Source organism: Canis lupus, chromosome 9, assembly GCF_011100685.1.
Source record: "Canis lupus familiaris isolate Mischka breed German Shepherd chromosome 9, alternate assembly UU_Cfam_GSD_1.0, whole genome shotgun sequence".
NCBI lineage: Eukaryota > Metazoa > Chordata > Mammalia > Carnivora > Canidae > Canis > Canis lupus.
Window position 1 is genome coordinate 37950925 of NC_049230.1, and position 19893 is coordinate 37970817.

The 19893-nt window shown below is 38.1% G+C and overlaps 1 protein-coding gene across 4 annotated transcripts in view; it reads right to left on the reverse strand.

The window, feature by feature from the left end:
• The window catches only part of AP2B1 (adaptor related protein complex 2 subunit beta 1), a 131291-nt gene that overhangs the window by 36715 nt on the left and 74683 nt on the right, over window positions 1-19893 (reverse strand). For 3 of the 4 annotated variants that reach the window (XM_038548091.1, XM_038548092.1, XM_038548094.1), the window contains exons 15-18: window positions 12199-12240; window positions 11197-11343; window positions 8004-8149; window positions 487-616 (exon numbers count right to left, since the gene is read on the reverse strand). In XM_038548091.1, the coding sequence (XP_038404019.1) occupies window positions 487-616; window positions 8004-8149; window positions 11197-11343; window positions 12199-12240 (465 nt within the window). The remainder of the gene's footprint in view (window positions 1-486; window positions 617-8003; window positions 8150-11196; window positions 11344-12198; window positions 12241-19893) is intronic. The other variant, XM_038548093.1, reaches the window with a different exon arrangement.

A 19893-nucleotide genomic window follows, 5' to 3' on the forward strand; every position in this document is an offset into this window, starting at 1 on the left:
CAGGATCTAAACTGCTGCGCCACCCAGGGATCCCTGTTTTTATTTTTAAATTAAACTCTACATCCAATGTGAGGCTTGAAATCATGACCCCAAGATCAAGAGTAGCATGCTCTACCAACTGAGCCAGCCAAGCACCAATATGACTTTTTAAAAAATAAAAAATAAAAAATAAAGGGCACCAGGGTGGCTAAGTTGGTTAAACGTCCAACTCTTGATTTTAGCTCAGGACATGATCTCAGGGTCATGAGACTGAGCCCTGTTTTGGGCTCGGAGCCTACTTAAGATTCTCTCTACCTCTCCGTCTGTCCCTCCCCTCTGCTCTTTAAACAAACAAGCAAGCAAGCAAGCAAGCAAACTTTTCCATAGTTACTTCAAACCTGAATGTTCCATGACCAAATCTGAGGAAAAGAGAGGGGTTATTTATATGTAAATGAAAAAATTGGAAAGATATCAAGTTGCACTCCCTGAGAGAAGTAAAACCCTAACCTGCAGGTTATTCAGAGGTTCCATCTTCATGACCGGGCCCAGGGTGTTGAGAGGCAGGGAGACATCAATACTCTGGTTTGGCATCAGTGGTGTATGGATGGCCAGAGGAGTGCTGGGGATGACACCAAAGCTAGGAAAAGAGGATTAAAAAATTCCAGAGGTTAATCAGGAGGCATGATTTAGTCACATCTTTGGATTTCAATGGCTTTTTCCTCCATTTGGAGGAAATATAATTTTTAATAAAATTAAATGGGAAGAACAGCAGGAACCAAGATGCTTAATCCTAATTTGCTAAAACACTGATTACAATATAACCCATTTCCCATTAATTGGATCTGAGGAAGGAGAAAATATTCATTAAGTACAGAAGTGCTTTGTTAGTTTCTAATGTTTCACACTACTGGAGGGTCAGATTTAATAAGTTTCTCTCTTTTCTTAAAAAACATTTTTCCCGGATCCCTGGGTGGCTCAGTGGTTTAGCGCCTGCCTTCGGCCCAGGGCACGATCCTGAAGTCCTGGGATCGAGTCCCACATCGGGCTCCCTGCATGGAGCCTGCTTCTCCCTCTGCCTGTGTCTCTGCCTCTCTCTCTCCCGCCCCCCCCCCCCATGAATAAATAAATAAAATCTTAAAAATATTTTTTTTTTCCTTAGATAATCCTTGGGAGAAAGATGACTTAAGAATATACACTCTGTAAAGTACAATAAATTGACATTATTTCACTAGCTTGATACCCTGTCTTAGCAATCCAGATTATTTACTGGCAATTTTTTTTTTAAAGATTTATTTATTTATTTATCATAGACAGAGAGCGAGGCAGAGACACAGGAGGAGGGAGAAGCAGGCTCCATGCTGGGAGCCTGACGTGGGACTCGATCCCGGGACTCCAGGATCGCGCCCTGGGCCAAAGGCAGGCGCTAAACCACTGAGCCACCCAGGGATCCCCCTATTTACTGGCAATTCTAATTTTCTTTTTTATTTACCTATGTAAGACAAAAATCACTGAAACAGAGCCAGCGAAAGTAAAGCAACACTGATTGACTTAGACATTCCAAATGACTAGGACAATCTGGTCACTTTCTAAGCCTAAGGCAGGAGTGTGTACCCACCAGTTTGACTTCACAGAGCAGCCTGTCTAGTAGCAATACAAAAATAGTAAAGAGATAGGAAAAACCTGAGTCGGGAGTTACATAACAAATATGTATGACAAGCAGACGTGTTTTGTTTTTGCTTTGAGAGAGCGGGAGTACGCACCCAAGCAGGGAGTGGGGGAGGGACAGAGGGAGAGAGAGAATTCTGCTTAAGATTCTCACCCACCATGGGAGCCCAGTACAGGGCTCAATCTCACTACCCTGAGATCATGACCTAAGCTGAAATCAAGAGTTGGACAATTAACGGACTGGGCTACCTAGGTGCCCCAAGAACAGACATGTCTATGTTCAAGAAATATAAGAATAAAATTTCAGATAGAATGAGCAGAAAGGGAAAAGTGGGCCTACAGGTAGACAAATACACAAGTGAACAACATAAATTTATATATATATATTTTTTTTTTTAAACTTTTTTTTTTTTAATTTTTATTTATTTATGATAGTCACAGAGAGAGAGAGGCGCAGAGACACAGGCAGAGGGAGAAGCAGGCTCCATGCACCGGGAGCCCGATGTGGGATTCGATCCCAGGTCTCCAGGATCGCGCCCTGGGCCAAAGGCAGGCGCCAAACCGCTGCGCCACCCAGGGATCCCATAAATTTATATTGAATTTGTTTTCTAATTAGCCTCAGGAAGGAAGATGGGACTATAATATTTATAAAATAACTATAGAGTTTATGTAGGGACTATCTTTAAAAAATCACAGGAAGGGAGAAGAAACATTTTCTTTTTCCTAAACTATGCTTCAGAGTATCAAAATATAATAAAGTGATCCTGAGAATATACATCACTCATTTTGGTATAACATTTATAGATCAAAAAAACCATTCTGCTTTTGTGATCTTGCTCTCATGGTCAGCAAACTCTGTCTGAAGGCAATATTGGGATAGAAATATGGCAGTAGCTTTTGTTTTACAAACAAAACATACTTGAAAATAAATTGCCATAGAAACAATGGAAATTATGGGGGCACCTGGGTGGTTCAGCTGGTTAAGCGTCTGCCTTTTGTTCAGGTCATGATCTCAGGGTCCTAGGATTGAGCCATGGACTCAGCCATGGCTGAGCTTGCTCAGCTGGAACCCGCTTCTCCCTCTCCACCTCTACCTCCCCACCCTTCATTTGTGCTCTCTCTCTCCAATAAAGAAATAAAATATTTTTTAAAAATGGAAATTATGAAACATTTATACAGAAGGGGAAAATACACTTAATAAAATGACTGCAGTCACCAAAGGAGAACACGTAACAGTGAAGAAAGAACTGGGGGAAGAGATGACCAGACAAGAGAAGTAAAGGAGAGCCAGTAAAACCCAGCTAAGAAATAATAATAAAAAAATAATAAATCATGCCAGAAATGAACTAAACTACATCCAGAACACAGATGCAAAAAAATACTCAAAAAATTTTAGCAAATCAGATTCAACAATATATAAAAGTAGACAATATATCCTGACCAGATGGGATTTATCGCAAGAATACAAGATTGGAGTAGCAGTCAAAAAAATCAATCACTGTGAGCCACCATATAAATAGACTAAAAAAGAACCACATGATCATTTCAATAAATGAAGCATCTGACATTAATTTTTATCCACTTGTAATAAATTAATAATTCATAATCAACTTAATTCCCACTCATAGTAAAACTCAACAAACTAGGAAGAGAAGGAACTCCCTCAACCTCCATGAAAAATCTACAGTTAACACTGCATTTAATGGTGAAAGACTGAATGCTTTCCCCTAGAGAACTAGAACATGACAAAGAAGTCCCTTCTTAGCACATGAACATTTACTGCAGATCCCAGTATAGTCAGGCAAGGAAAGAAAAGGCATAAGACTAAAAAGAAAAGATAAAACAGTCTCTATTCACAGACAAAATGATTTATCTATATAGAAAACTGTAAGGAATCTATAAGAAAGCTACTGGAACTAGTAGGGGAATATGACAAAGTTGTACAATATAAGTTCAACATACAAAAATCAATTCTACTTCTATATATCAATAAAAAACAAATATTAAAATGAGAAGAAAGTTATTTACTATACCATCAAAACCATGAAACACTTAAATCTGACAGACATGTAAGCACACGAGAAATTATAAAACAGTGCAAAGAGAAGTTAAAGATGACCTAAATAAAGCAAGTTGATGGATTAAAACTCAATATTGTTTGATGTCAATTCTCTCCCAAATTATCTACTTATTTACTGCATTCTCAATCAAAATCCCATCAGGTAAAGGACCTAGAACAGCCAAAACAATTTTGAAAAAAGAACTAAGATGGAGAGTTTGTACTATCTGATTTCAAGGCTATATATATTAAAAAAAAGTTTACTTTGACTCTTATTTTACACCATATTTAAAAATTATCTCAAAATGGATTATAAAAGTTAATGTAGGAGCTAAATCTCTACCACTTCTATTAAAACAACAACAACAACAACAACAACAAACCCCTTTGTATCCATAGGCCAGGCAAAGATTTCTTAGAACACAAAGAGCATAAGCAAATACAAAACTTTTTGAAAGACACTCTTAAGAAAATAAAACCAGAGAAAATATTTGTAAGACATATATCTGACAAAGGACTTGTATCCATAATATATAAAGAACTTTTACTACTTGATAATAAAATTAAAAAAAAGAAAGATCAGGGCAGCCCTGGTGGCTCAGAGGTTTAGCGCCACCTTCAGCCCAGAGCGTGATCCTGGAGACCCAGGATGGAGTCCCACATCAGGCTCCCTGCACTGAGCCTGCTTCTCCCTCTGCCTGTGTCTCTGCCTCTCTCTCTCTCTCTCTCTCTGTGTGTCTCATGAATAAATAAAATCTTTAAAAAAAAAAAATAAATAAAATAAAATAAATAAAAAATAAAGATCTGAGCAGATACTTCACTAAAGATATAATGGTCAATACACTGATGAAAAAATTGCTCAATATCATTAGTTGTTAGGGGAATGAGAAATAAATTAAAATGCATATTCATAAGAACAGCTAAAATTGGTAAGGCTATACAATATCTAAAACTCTCACATTTACCATATGCCCCAGCAATACTACTCTAGGTAATTCCCCAGGAAAACTGAAAACATATACTCACACAAAGGCTTGATTATGAATATTCCTAGCAGCTTTAATCATAGAAGACAAAACAAGAAACAACCCTAAATTCTACCAACTGGTAAAAGGTAAACAAATCGTGGTATACTCATCAACGGATACTACTCATCAATAAAATGGAACAGATTAAAAAAAAAAAAAAGGAACAGATTACTGATTTATCTCCAAGCATTACGCTAAGCAAAAGAAACCAGATGCAAAAGCCTTCATACTATGTGATTTCACTTACAAAAGAGTAAAGAAAAAGCACAATTACAGTGATAGGGACAGAGTTAACACAGAAGAAAAGAGACCACATGGCAAGTACCGTATATACTGAGAATAAAATCACTGCCTCCCCTGTAGCACTCTTGCCAGAGGATGAAGTGTAAATCTGATCATGCTTATAGATCTGCCTCCAATTCATAGATGTAATCGGCAAAATCTAGATTGTGGGAAACTCCACAGATAAAAGATGTAATTTCTTCTGTAAATAAATTTCAAGAAAAAAAAAAAACCAGAGAGGAGAAATCTATAGAAGAGACTTAAGATACTTATCAACCAACTGGTATAAATGGGGACCTTATTGGGGCCCTGTTCAGACAAAACAAACTGTACAAAAACATCACACAACTGTGAAAACCCATAGTTTGGATGTTTAAGGATATTAGAGAATTTCTGGTATGATAACAGTGTTATGGTTATGAGTAAAAAAAGGTATGAGGTATATATTGTAATAGTTACAGATACGAAAAAAAAATCAGGGAGGAAAAAAAGTATTTACAAAAGATAGACAAAGAAGAGTTAATATAAACATAGTTCTCCAAAGAAGAAAATCCAAACAATGGAACAATATAAAACTTTAAACAAACAAACAAACAAACAAACAAACAAAAACTTTAAACATATGGGGGCACCTGGATGGCTCTGTCACTTAGGCATCTGCCTTTAGCTCAGGCCATGATCTCAGAGTCCTGGGATCAAGCCCCACATTGGGGCTCCCTACTCAAAAAGGAGCCTGCTTCTCCCTCTCCATCTGCCCGTCTCCCTGCTCACGTGTGCTCACACACACACTCTCTCTAATAAATAAATAAAAATCTTAAAAAATATATATTAAAAATATTATTTTATTTTTTTAAAGATTTTATTTATTTATTCATGAGAGACACAGAGAGAAAGAAAGAGGCAGAGACACAGGCAGAGGGAGAAGCAGGCCTCATGCAGGAAGCCTGACATGGGACTCGATTCCGGGTCTCCAGGATCACAACCTGGACTGAAGGTGACGCTAAACCACTGAGCCACCCGGGCTGCCCTATTAAAATTTTTAAACATATAAACCCTAAGAATCTTCCTACAGTAAAACACTTCAAGGTACACATTGAATGGGCATACCTTATTCCATGAAAAACTGACCAAACTTGGTTAATACTAGGAATATCCTAGTAAAATTATTGGACCTCTAAACTTTGGGCAGCCAGACAAAATGATGTCATCACTTACATGGGGAAAAATCAGGCTGGCCAAAGACTTTTTCCACAGGAACATTCGATGACAAAAGACACTAGAGTGAAGCACTTAAAGAATTTGAGTCAAGAATTTTCAAGTATAAAGGTCACAGTTTTGACCACATAAAAATTCAAAGACTGTTGTTTACATGAGCCCCCTTTGAGGAACCTACTAAACGACATCCAAGAAAGGGCAGTGGGAACTTAAACGAGTGGCAGTAAGCACAAATCCAAGATAAAACAAGGATGAGGTATAAAGGAAAAAAAAAGTGTAGAAATGATACAATTTACAAAAATGAGAGGAAGAGGAGGCAAGTGGGTGCAAAGCAGAATAACTAGCTCTTGGCCTCATCAGTCATAAGTGGACTTCAAAGACAACAAATCAAGTAGTAGAATTTTAGTCATACTTCAAGTACAAAAGTAAATCCAAAGAAAGACAGTACTATTGACATTAGGGAATATGGGGGGCAAAGAAAATATGTTACAGTAGGAAATTAAGAGACTTCCGACCGAAAGCAGGAACTGAGAAGATATTATAAAAGAAAAAGCAGGGATCCCTGGGTGGGGCAGCGGTTTGGCGCCTGCCTTTGGCCCAGGGCGCGATCCTGGAGACCCAGGATCGAATCCCACATCAGGCTCCCGGTGCATGGAGCCTGCTTCTCCCTCTGCCTATGTCTCTGCCTCTCTCTCTCTCTCTGTGACTATCATAAAAAAAAAAAAAAAAAAAAAAAAAGCATAACTATCAACAAAAATATAAAGTTTTCTAAATATCAGACTACTTAAAAAAAAAAAAAGCAAACACAAACAGAAATGAAGTATGAAGGCAGGCTATGAAAATGGCTATTAATACACCAGCCTTAGCTTTTAACATGGCCAGCTCCCCCCAAAATAACTGGTAAAAAACTAGTCTGCCAAAAGGAAACACAGACTTTCTAAATACTTACATTGTTTCTAATGTGCCTAACTTTCAAATCTAGGGTACAAAAGTTATTTCCAAATGTTTAGAAATAAGTAAGACAGTTACTGATACAAGTTGTCACTGACAAATTTTATTAAATCTGATTTAAAGGTCCAATTACTACTTTGTTACAAACAAGTCTGATTACCTTGTATTTATGAATAAATGGACCTGCCATCAAAGCCTTAACAGGCAGGTTCCTGAACCATGGTATTTAATAAAAAACAGTGACATTTCAGAACTATAGAAAATCGGTATTTACATCTTCACGCTCTCTTCCTTATTAAGGCAGAGAATTCATTGCTAAAAGCAGACCACCACCTATATTATTCAGCTAACAGGTATACTATGTTTCAAACTTTTGACATCAACCAAAGTATGTTCGTTTTTCCCGCCAACATATGGGCTTTGGACACTTACTTGTTTCGTTTATTACTCTAGCCCCAGCACCTAGAAATGTCTGGCACATAGATGCTAACCAATTATTTGTTGAACAAATAAATGGATTTCAATTAAAACTTTTTTTGGGGTAAATGGTTTATTAAAAACATTGTAGTCCTACAACCCTTTAAGAAGGCAGTAAGTTAGTTCTGGTTTCTTTTTTCCATATGGATGAGTTTCCCAACAAAATTCTCTAAGGCCTCCAGAATGGAAGCTGACAAGTAAACAGAATGTAAAAGTCAGCTCTCACTCTACATTCAACATCTGCCAACATGAGAATTTTTAACGCATTGTTAAAAATGGAACATTATTTTGCTGGACACAAGGCACAATGCTGCTTCACAATCGAGCCGAGGACTCAGACTTCTTACCTATTCTTGTTAAACTGGATTGCAAAGTCTGTCATGTGCTGCAGAGCTTTGTTGGTGAAGTTCATTTCCATATAGATGTGCCCTTGGCGGTGAGTAAATGTTCCAGAAATCTCCAAGCCTTTAGCTTTTACTGCAGGCAGCCAGACCTAAAAGACAGTATAAAACCCAATGGAACCACGCAAGATTTATCTTGATGCTATTTGTTTGAATATAGAAAGATGAAATTAAGACTTCACTTATTTGGGCAACTGGTGATTTTTATACTATAAATATCAAGTCAGATGCCAAAGGCTCTGGATAAAGTCATATTCTCTGAATTTTGAGACTGTTCTCAATTGAAGAACCAAACTAAACCAAGCCAAACCCACAAGAAAAGTCTATGAATAACCCTGGCTGGTTCTCCATCTTCTATTCAACTTGGTCATTTTACTGCTTGACTACTGCTACCAAATGTGTATACATAAGGAAAAGAGAAATTCCAGTGAGTATAGTGTGTGTGTGTGTGTGTGTGTGTGTTTATTAGCACCTTTGGTAAAAGACTTAAAAGGGAAGAAACTGAATCTACTAATGAAAACAGCATATCTATATCTTTGAAGACTTTTTTTTTTTTCATCACTATACCCATTAACAGTAATCTCTAGGGCAAGGACCATGTCTTATGTATATTTTTGAACTCTTGTTATAGCTTCTGGTAAACAGGACTTAGATGTGGTTTAAGTAGTTTGAATGCCTATCTTCTCAAATATAATCCATTACCCATCTCTGATCCTAAAACCTGTGATACTCCTGGAATGTAAGAGTTAATTTAAAAGGTGGGGGGGCACCTGGGTGCCCCAATCAGTAAAGTGTCTGATTCTTGATTTTTGGCTCAGGTCATGATCTCAGGGTCATGAGAATGAGCTCCAAGTTGGGCTCTGAGTTCAGCGGGGAGTTAGCTGGAGATCTCCTTTGCCTCTGCCTCTTCCCCTGCTCTCTCTAAAAATAAATAAATCTTGGGGATCCCTGGGTGGCGCAGCGGTTTAGTGCCTGCCTTTGGCCCAGGGCGCGATCCTGGAGACCCGGGATCGAATCCCATGTCGGGCTCCCGGTGCATGGAGCCTGCTTCTCCCTCTGCCTGTGTCTCTGCCTCTCTCATTCTGTGTGACTATCATAAATAAATAAAAAATAAAAAATAAAAAAAATAAATAAATCTTAAAAAAAAATCAGGAAATTTATGAACTGTTTTGACCATCTCAGACAGAATACCAAAGCTTCAGTGGGTGGTTGAATAAACATGAAAACATATTTAGCCATATTAAGGAAAAAAAAGGAAAGAAGAAAGTGAAATCAAACAACCATAAGCTATCAGAGGGTCAAAAATCCTAAAAACCAATAATACTCAATGGAAAATATAAGCAATCTGGCACTCTGTACTGTGTTGCTGGGAATATAATCTAATGTTAACTTTTGGAAGGCAAGTTGAGAACGTCTATTTTAAAGTGTTTAAATGATCAAGCACACTGCAGGTTTATCCTATAGCTATAATTACAAAAATACACCAGGATAAAAAATATATATATTTACCAAGATATGCATATATAAAGATGTTCACTGCAACACTGTAATAGCAAAAAAGGGTGATAAAAAAAAAAAGGTGGTGATGGACTATATGTCCATCAACAGGAAAATGATTAAATAAGTTGTGACACGTCAATACAGTGGATACAGACATTCAAAATAATATGACAGAGAAAAACAAGACACAAAACAGTATATTCCATTGATATAGTACTGTTAAAGGACACAGACATATAGGTATATGGATAATCCTTTTCTTTTCATAGGACACACAAGAAAGTAATAGTGACTATTTATGGGAAAGTGAGGAAACTTAATTTTCCATCTGTTGTTTCTACATTACTTAAACTTGTCATTTGTATGTATTACTTTAATGTTACTAAACAAATGCATTAGATAATCTTTTAACCAATAATTAAAAGTCTGTGGGATAACACCCAATACAGAAACCTCACAACAAAGTTACTGAATTGTGCCAAAATTTTATGGCTCAGTTTTAAATCCTGTTTTTGGTTACTCTATTCAACAGCTGTTTAGAAAAAGTTATGACCCCTGGAATGGACAACTGGTCTACATTTTTGTAGTAGGGATCCTTTAGAGTCAGAAGAGCAGGGTAAAGAATTCAGGAAACAAACAGGCATGTTGTCCCTCAGAAAGGCATCATTATAAGAAACTGGGCCTAGCTAAAGATGGCACTATACTCTGAGGCTGAAATAAGCTTCACTTACATCGAGTTTCCACTTTTGAAATTCAGTCTGAGTAGAACATTAAGCAAGGTTGAGACTAGAAAAGCACCAGTGATAGAAACCTAAATCAGGACTCTAAAAAGGTACACTAAAATCCATGAAAGCCAAATTGTGAGCAACAGCACTCTAGAATTTGTATATAATACCAATCAAAAAAGGGAATGGAAGAAATGAGAAGAATGTTACTCCCCTACACTATAATCTGCCCCCACCCCCACCCTCTGGCCCTTGCTGTTGTGTTGTGAACTGGATTCACACTAGACTGACTTCAATACTGACAAACAAGACATTTCTAAACAGGATAACAAAATACAGGGATGCCTGCGTGGCTCAGCAGTTAAGTTCTGCTTTTGGCTCAGGGCGTGATCTTTGGGTCTGGGGATCAAGTCACACATCAGGATCCCTGCGGGGAGCCGGCTTCTCTGTCTGCCTATGTCTTTGCCTCTCTCTCTGTCTCTCTCACGAATAAATAAATAAGATCTTTAAAAAAAGAAAATAGTTTGGCACCTGCCTTCGGCCCAGGGCATGATCCTGGAGTCCCGGGATCAAGTCCCACATCGGGGTCCCTGCATGGAGCCTCCTTCTCCCTCTGCCTGTGTCTCTGCCTCTCTCTCTATGTCTCTCATGAATAAATAAAATCTTTAAAAAAATAAAAATAAAAAAAGAAAACAAAATACAAATATTTAAGATTTCCAATTTTAAGTCTAATTATAAAAATAGTTAATATGGATGCTATGGTGTTTCTTATTGCTAAATTTCAGGCTACTTTTCATCTTCTTCTTAAATCCTGTAGGATAAGGGCCCAACCCTTGGCTTTATGATCAGGGGAAGTAATAAAACATGTTAAGTAATTCAGGTGTTCTACATTACGGAAGTATTGCTTTACTTACAGCCTTAGGAGCCACATATCCACCAGGTGCCATGCCTATTCCCGTGGAGAGTTCAAACAGGTCATTCAGACCACTGCTGACCACAGCAGGAGTAGGTGAGGGAGCAAAGGTTGCAGGCACTGATGATGGGATGAATGACTGTCCCACCTGCAGGGAAAAAGGGAAGGGGAGTGGAAAACCAGGAAGAACAGATTAATAGCCCTTAACATGTTGCTCTATATTTCAGAAGTATTGATCAAACAATAAGAACACACCATAATTACAAATTTTTGGAGCTGAATTAGTATATTCTTTGTCCTTTTAATCATCACGATTATTTTTTCATCATTGATAATATACAAACACTCTTTAGAAGTTCTAACACAAAGTAATCAGTAGGACCAGGAACACAGTGATCCAAGATCTTTTCTGTTTGTTTCCAATTTTAGCTTCCATGATTCTGTGCAAAAGGCCTACAGATACCCTAACAAAGGGAGTCTGTTTCTATAGAAAGAAGAAGCATCCAACTTAGAAAGCAGTTCTATTTCCACTTGGGTGCAGACAAGTCTTACTTTCCCATTTAGGCATAAATATCTAGTAGGAAACTCTCCTGGGGGGGAAGAGGGATATTCATACCCCCCAATCTCAGTCACTTACAAGGAGAGTCTCCCTCTGAGTCCAGCTGACTCTCTCAAGTTCTTTGTAGATGATACTAGAGAATAAGAGCATTCTCCAGTCAAGATGGGAGGTTCCATTTCCTTTAGCTCTTTAATGTCAGGAAGACAAAGATCTCTGTAGACACCAGAGTGCCAATCCCTAAAGATGTCCCTACACCACATGTGGTGTATGCCTCTGAAGAATCCAAGTAACCCTATGCTACTTTCTACTCTTCATATACTGTTATAGAGGTTTTGGTGTACAATGCTAGATAGCAGCGGTGGCTGGTCTGAGAATGTGTGCATAGGAAAAGGCATCAAACAGGGGGCAGCGCATCCCATGGTGAAAAAAATGGATGGCACTTACTGCCGGACTTCCTCCAATGCCCCCGCCAAGGTCACTGCCAAGCTGAAAGAGAGAAAGGAGAGAGAGGAGAGAGAGGTAGAGTTCATTTAGCTAAGTACTAGATGCCCATATAGAATCTGTAAATTGCTCTACCAAGTTGCTGGGAATACATGCTGTTCAACTGGACTCCCAAAGCCTAAAGAAATTCTAGATTACAAAGAAATATGTCCTAGGGGAACCGAGTAGTGGTACTGATGCTGTGTGGGAGTTCTGAGAAAACTTGGAAAGAAGATGGAGCTGGGACATCTCAGTGATGTTTCAGATCCAATCTTCCCACTGGGGTACACAGGCACAAACCTCAACCAGATTTAAAGAATTTACATATTCCAAGAAGCTCTACCTCCAAGCAATAATGTCTTGAAAGTGTTTTATTTTTTCCCCTAAAATGAAATTTAAGGGAGGAAAAAAAAGAAAAGCAAAGAAAAACTAAAATGTGCTTTGATCTAAAAAACCTGCTATCCTACTGAGAAAGTGGGAACCAAATCAGTATTGAGCAATTTCAAGCTTCAAAAATTATAGGTGGAACAAGAGTGATTTTTAGAATTTAGAACTTTCCTAAGCAAGAAAACAGCTGGGAGAGGAAGATATCCTACCTGGGGAGGAAGTAGGAAGGCATGCAATGCTTCAAATCTCTTTCTCAATCAATAGTACTAAGGAGAATGCTGTGATTTATCTGGAGATCATGTAAAAGGATGCTAACTATTGGAGAATTAGATGAACTTAATTAGCTAGGTGACAGGAAAACCATTCCATACGGTCTTAATCTGGCCTTTTTCCCCTTCAGGGCTTTAATATAATTCACCCTGAAGTCAGGCTTCCATGACAAAAGTATTAAAGAAGAACTGAAACTGAAAATAGCTGGCATGGAGAAACATAAAACATACATATACACAACTAACAGTGCTGTTTAAAAAGCAAACACCACCTTTTTTGGCTACAGTTTCACATTTGTCTCTTCCCTAGTTCTCACTGTGCGTCTGAAATTCCTCTTTGAGTCACCAAATGCCTTGTCTGCTCTACAAACACTGTTTCCTTTATTATCTGTCATTTAGTGGTAAAAACTTGGAAATCTTTGTGTTGTGGTTATGTTAAAAAGCAAAACTCGGGCAGCCCTGGTGTCGCAGCGGTTTGGCGCCGCCTGCAGCCCCGGGTGTGATCTTGGAGACCCGGGATGGAGTCCCACATCGGGCTTCCTGCATGGAGCCTGCTTCTCCCTCTGCCTGTGTCTCTGCCTCTCTCTCACTCTTTGAATGAATAAATAAATAAATCTTAAAAAAAAAAAAAAAAAAAAGCAAAACTCTACAGGTTTTCAGGATTTGAGAAAGAGGATTTAGCTTCTTAGTGAAAAAATACATGAAACAGTGTTGCCAAAATCTAAAAAATAATCTATACTGAAAAACGTCAAAATCTATGACAAAACTGTTTCTACTATGACAGAAAACGGGCTGGGCAGGTGCTTTGTAACCAGCATTAATAACCATTCTCTGTGCTAAGTTATAGAGCACTACAAACCTTGAAGAGCCATTTCTAGAACCTGATTCCAGAAGATTACTTAACGGTTGAAAATGAGCCAAAAAGCACATGTGTAAATAAATGAAAAGGTCACCACAATGAAGAATTCAACTGGCAAAGTCTGAAAGCAAAGAGAAAAAATATCACACATCCACTTTCTTTCTCTCCGGTTCTGTAATGGCACACATCTGTAGCATGACATCAGAAAACCACCTTTTATTCAAACAAACACTGAAGTAACATCAATTGGATACAGGAAACTATGAGTGGAATACACAGATAAATAAGATCCAGACTTTGCAAACTGGCAGGAGAAATAAAACATGAATGCAAAACTACACAGAATGAACTAAAGCAAAAAAAGAGAAGTACTGAAGGGAAGAGCCTCCTTTTGGCTGAAGGATAATGAAAAGCTTTACAAGAGGTGGTAGTGTGGGATTATAAAAGCAAAAAGGGATTATAAAAGCAAATAGCATGCACAAACGCTGCAAAAAACATGAATAAAAGCAAGATCAGGAAGAATGAGTAGCGCAATTAGAGTGAGCACAGAGTAGATATGTGTGGGGGAAAAAAGGTCACAGAAATTAAGTTTGCAAAGGCAGGCTAACTAAAGGCAGGGAGGTCTTTAGTTTTTTTTTTTTTTTTTCTTTTTTTCTTTAGGTCTTTAGTTTTTAATTTCTCCTTCATAAAACCTTGGGAGGTTTCATAAGATCTAAACTTTCTAAGAGTACTAATAACTACTTCGGTTGTGTCCTATCAACTATGGTTTTCAACCTTAGATACCTAAATCAACCACCTATGTGTGTGTATAGTGGGAGGCATTTAAAAAAATACTGATGCCTCTCACCCCTAGAGGTAGTGATTTTTAAAGGATTTTATTTGAGAGATTGAGAGAGTAAGCGAGAGAGAGAGAGAGAGAGAGAGAAGAGCAGGGGGAGGGGCAGAGGAAGAGGGAGAAGCAGACTTCCCACTGAGCAGGGGGGCTCAATCCTGGACTCCAGGATCATGACTTGAGCCAAAAGCAGAGGCTTGACTGACCGAACCACCCAGGCACCCCACCAGAGGTAGTGATTTAACCGTTCTAGGGTGGAGCCTGGGCATCAGAACTCTGAAAAGCTCTCCTAGTGATTCTAATGTATAAAAAAGATTGAGAACCAATGCTTTGGAGAATTAACTAATGTTTGGAATCAGAAAAGATTTACCTGTTTGAAAATGACTTTGGAGCTAACACCTAAATAAAAAGAAAGCTAGACCTGGAGAAGAAGAAAAAAACCCAAAACCCTTAATTAAGGAAGAGGAGGATGCACAATATCTTGTTTGTCCTGATGCTTTTTGATCTGGTTTGACTTTCTAATGAGCTTACCCTTTCTTCCCCTCAACCATTCTCTTCCCTTCCGGCCAGGCTTATAAGCCAAGCTTAATAGAGATGGAATTCTGTATGTACCTGGTTGGCACTCAGTGGCAAGAAAGAAAAAATACACTGGAAGAGAAATGGTGGTTTTATCCAATAGGCTAAATTCAATAAAAGGCATTGAGAAAAGACACTCATTGGTGGTGTTACTTCCAAAGTAAAGCCCATGTATAGCCCATACTTTCTTAGATTTCATTCTTGTTATCTTTGAGTATTGTATGAACATTATCTTAGCTGGATAAGATCTGAATGTATTCTCCCCACCATGCTGCTTGTGAATTTCATTCAAAAACATGAAATTGAAAAGCAATCCCAATAGTCCCATGTTTATGTTTAGTGTATCAGATACAATTCAGCCTCAACATAGAATCAAGAACTCTGATCTTAAGAGACAGAATCCAAAGGGTATTAAGAGACACGTAGCCAAAAATATAAACGTTCACCTGTGTCGTTATGTCCAGAGAGCAAAGGGAAAGGATAATTTCAAAACATGTTTGCTACCCAGAAAATCTATAACTTACTCAGACTTTATTCAGCATCTTTCCTTTTGCCTGAAGAAGCTCCTGAGGAAGGTTATCATCTTCATCTCGGAAAATATGACAGGGGTGATAGCACAGTGATGGGTAGGAGTGACTAATAAAGAGATGTCAGCAAGCATGGGAGGCAGTTACCCAGGGAATGGTCTTTCCTGTTCACAGCGACAAGCAGGATGATGCAGGTAGTAATCAAGAAAAAGAAAGAAGAAAGCTGGAAAGCTGAATAAAATACAGAGAAATTCTTCTCGTGTTGGCCTGGACAAGCCATTAACCATTTCAGTTCAGTTGTTGGTATTATCTGGAGTCAGACAAGAGTCATCTGCCTGGTCATACTTATCAGGTAGGGTACAAAATCAGCCAACTGAGGACTTGTAAAAATTCAGTGGTATCTGTTACCTAGTGAGCTGGTGAGAGCCGAGTGAAAGGGCTAGGTGTGCAGGTCATGGCTTCAATCTCCATTTTAGCTGTCTAGCTACCGTGTTTTAAGTGTCTCTTGGAGCTATCTAATTCCCGCTGTTCCCAGGATTCCCTGCCATTTTCTCCATGAAGAAAATAATGTTAGGATAGAGGAAGATGTAGAAAAGCAAAGAGCCAATCTTAGCAAAAGAATATTTCCAACGCTGAAAATTGAGCAGAATTTTCCTAAAGGTCTGTAGCTGATATCCAAGTCTAAATGGTGGCATGGTTAGTGGTATGCAAGCCATTGTGGTTTGGTTCTCATAATCCTCATCTAAATCCTGGTAGTTGTAGTCCTTAAATGGCACTGAGAATACTACTAAACATTTGGCTACTGCCAAAGAGTGGCCACTTTACCATTCCTGAAGTAGTGCTGCATTGGGCTCAGTTCATGTTCAACTACATAGTAATATGTCCTTGCAGTGTTGAAATCGAGTAACTGGATGGAAAACAATGATTTCATGGTGACTTATTGTAACTTATGTGCTAAAGGGATTTCAGCATAGTTACATGATTTCTGCAACAGAGTCAGGTTAAGCCAAAAGTTTAAGCTGAGCCTGCCCACAGCTCTAGTTCAGCTAGATACCAAAAGGAAACAGCCTCATCCAATGACAATATACTACAATAACAGAAATAGGGAGGGAGAACTCCTGAGTAAGGTTCTCTAAGGCAACAAGTCTACCTGAGTCCAAGAAAAGAAAGTCTTTTATAAAAGAGTATCAACTGAGATGGCCACTAAGTAGACCCCCTCCACTCCAAATCCCACAAATGATTACAATGGCTGATCTTGGTTAGCCCCTTTCAGGTACATATATCAGACTCATCCAAAATACACCTACCTTCTTCTAAACCTGTGGTGCTGAATATCTGAAGACATTCTCTTAATTAGAGGTACAGATCTTAAGCTCAGAAATTTCTTTGTTCCTGTCTAGTTATTACCTTTTTCATTTGATGCTTTTCAGAATGGGTTTAATTAATGGGAGTCTACAGGAATGCTGCCAGTTATATAGCTTACCAACAGCTCTATTATTCAGGAGTCAAAATAAATGATGTAAAAATAGTACACAGTGATTACCACCACAAACAAAGAATTTTAGACCCAAATCCTATTGGTGTCAAAAACAGCAGTCTGTGTTCTTCCTATTAGGGTTTCAGATTTTAGAAGGTACATATCATCTCCTAGGTAAAAGTGTAATTTTCAGCTGTTTGGCTGCCAATATTAATTTGATCTTCAAAAAGCTATTCAGAAAAGCATCATAAAATTTCACTAATCAAACTGGTGAAAAGAATCTGTAACCATGCAAAAGCTATTAAATAAGCTGATGGCTAAGAATGGACTTGATGTGGAATAGCATGAGTTATGATCATATAAAATCATCCAAAGACTCCTTAGTTTGATGGGAAAAAAAGGTTTATATCAAAAGAAAGGTTTATATCAAAAGAAAACAAGGAAGATGTAAGAGAATACTTCCTGAGATGGAATAGGGAACAGAAGAATGTGGCACTATCAGTCTCTTAGGCCTGACAGAACCCCATGATGAGTAGAGTAAAAATCCACAGAAGTTATGCAACCTGTTTCATTTTCTTTTGCAATACTTACTATCCAACTATATCGTTTCATCTCTCTTCCCCAACTAGAATATAAGCTTGCAAGGACAAGTCACAACTATATTCCTAGTATATAGAATAAAGTTTGATATAGAATCAGCACTCAAATAATGATTCGGTGAATGAATGTTCTATTAACCACATAAGCAGGGCTACTGGCAGTATTACTTTTTGGGGAGATAATTTTGAAATGAATCATTTTATTGGAGAAAATTATCACAAAATGGACAGAAGGCTGAAGAAATGGTTGCATCAACTGGCTTAGCACAACCTATCAGCATCGGTATTTCCAAAACACAGGAATGGAACCAATCAAGGAAAAAAAAAGGCCAGCCCTCATCCCAAGCCAAAGTCCTCTCTAAAAAAGAAATATATTATTGTCTGAGCAGTTCTGACAGCAAGTTTTCAGCAGAAGAATGCACTGTGCATCATTTATTTGCTCTGAAAGCAGTGGTGTCTCATACCACAGTTCATTGCCAATAGATGAGAAGATAAGATTTCACAGCTCTGCTTACAAGAGGGTAAAATGAATGATCTTGTTCCTTTTGCTGCAAGATAGATGTATGAACTTACCTAGTCCCTCTTTTCACAAATGAATACACTTCTCGTCTTTCTCAAACTTTCATAATGTGTCCTAGTGGCAAGCCAGCCCAAACGCATATACCCAGAGCACTGGGGAGGTACAGTGAGAAAAGGCGCAGGGCAAACAAGCCTTGTGAGTTCTACGATAAGCATTTCTGCAATTTTACATTCTAAACCTTAACACAGCAGTGTTTAGTCTGTATTTACAATCCTTACCATCAAGAAGAATGACACTGCAAGATGGGAGAGTCAGGTTTGTTCTACATCCTGTACTCCACTGTGTACTCCAGAGACTGTGTACACTCATTTGAGAAGGACCAAAGTTAAGTCAGACTGGACTCTCTATTCAAGACGATGACAATAACAAACAAACTGGAGGAATCACAGGATAGTCTTGGATTCAAATCTTGACTCTGAGACTTACTTGCTATGTCACCTTTCTGTTTTCTGTGAAATGGGGCCCAATACAGATTTCCTTGCAGAGTTATTTTGGGGATTAGAAATTATAAAAGTTCTAAGCACAGGAAACTGGAACAGAAATAGAAACTCAGTATTGGGTATTTAGTCCTATGGGCTAAAACAACTACAATCATCACTGAAATAGTACCAGACTTAAAATTTCTGAAAGGTTAAAAAAATTTTTTTTTCTGAAAGGTAAAAATAAAAACCTGTAAGATAGGACATCTGGGTGGCTTAACGGTTGAGCACCTGCCTTCGGCCCAGGGCGTGATCCTAGAGTCCCAGGATCGAATCCCGCATAGGGCTCCCTGCATGGAGCCTGCTTCTCTCTCTGCCTCTCTCATGAATAAATAAATAAAATCTTTAAAAAAGATTTTAAAAATCTGTTCTTAAAAAAAAAAAAACACACACACTTGTAAGAAACAGGGTAGGAGGGTACACTTATCATGATAAGCACTGAAAAGTGTAAAGAACTGCTGGATCACTATATCATACACCTGACATTAACACTGTACATTAATTACACTGGAGAGAAAACAACAACAGATAGAGTGGGAGGATTTGAAAAACATACACTGCAGTTAGGAAAAGGCAGTTTCTCCTCTAGCCTACACTACTCCAGCTGGGCACACTGAAAGGACATTTTTCTGGATGGAAAACCTTTGTCAGCAAAAAGAAAAAGGCATTCTGGATAATGCTTCCTTTCCAGTCTTGATGCAAAATAGCACCATTTATCTAAATAGAATAATAGAATAATGCACAGCACCTTGGATGAATAAAAGCCTTTTTAACCAAGGCCTCTGCTGACACACTGAAAGTAAAGCTGACAAAAAAAAAAAAAAAAAAAAAAAAAAAAATCAAGATTCAATTATTACTTTAGTGATTCTCACAGATGTCAGACTTATTAGCAAATAATGTATCTTTATAACATGTATGCAAGAGTTATGAACATGGACATCAGGTTACCTCCCACACTACACCAAAATAGGATTTGAACGGTCAGAAAAGTTATACACTCAGAATGAGCACTTTCTTAGGTTCCACATGAGAGGCATAAAAAACACATAGAAGATTTCTGAAACGAAGAAACAA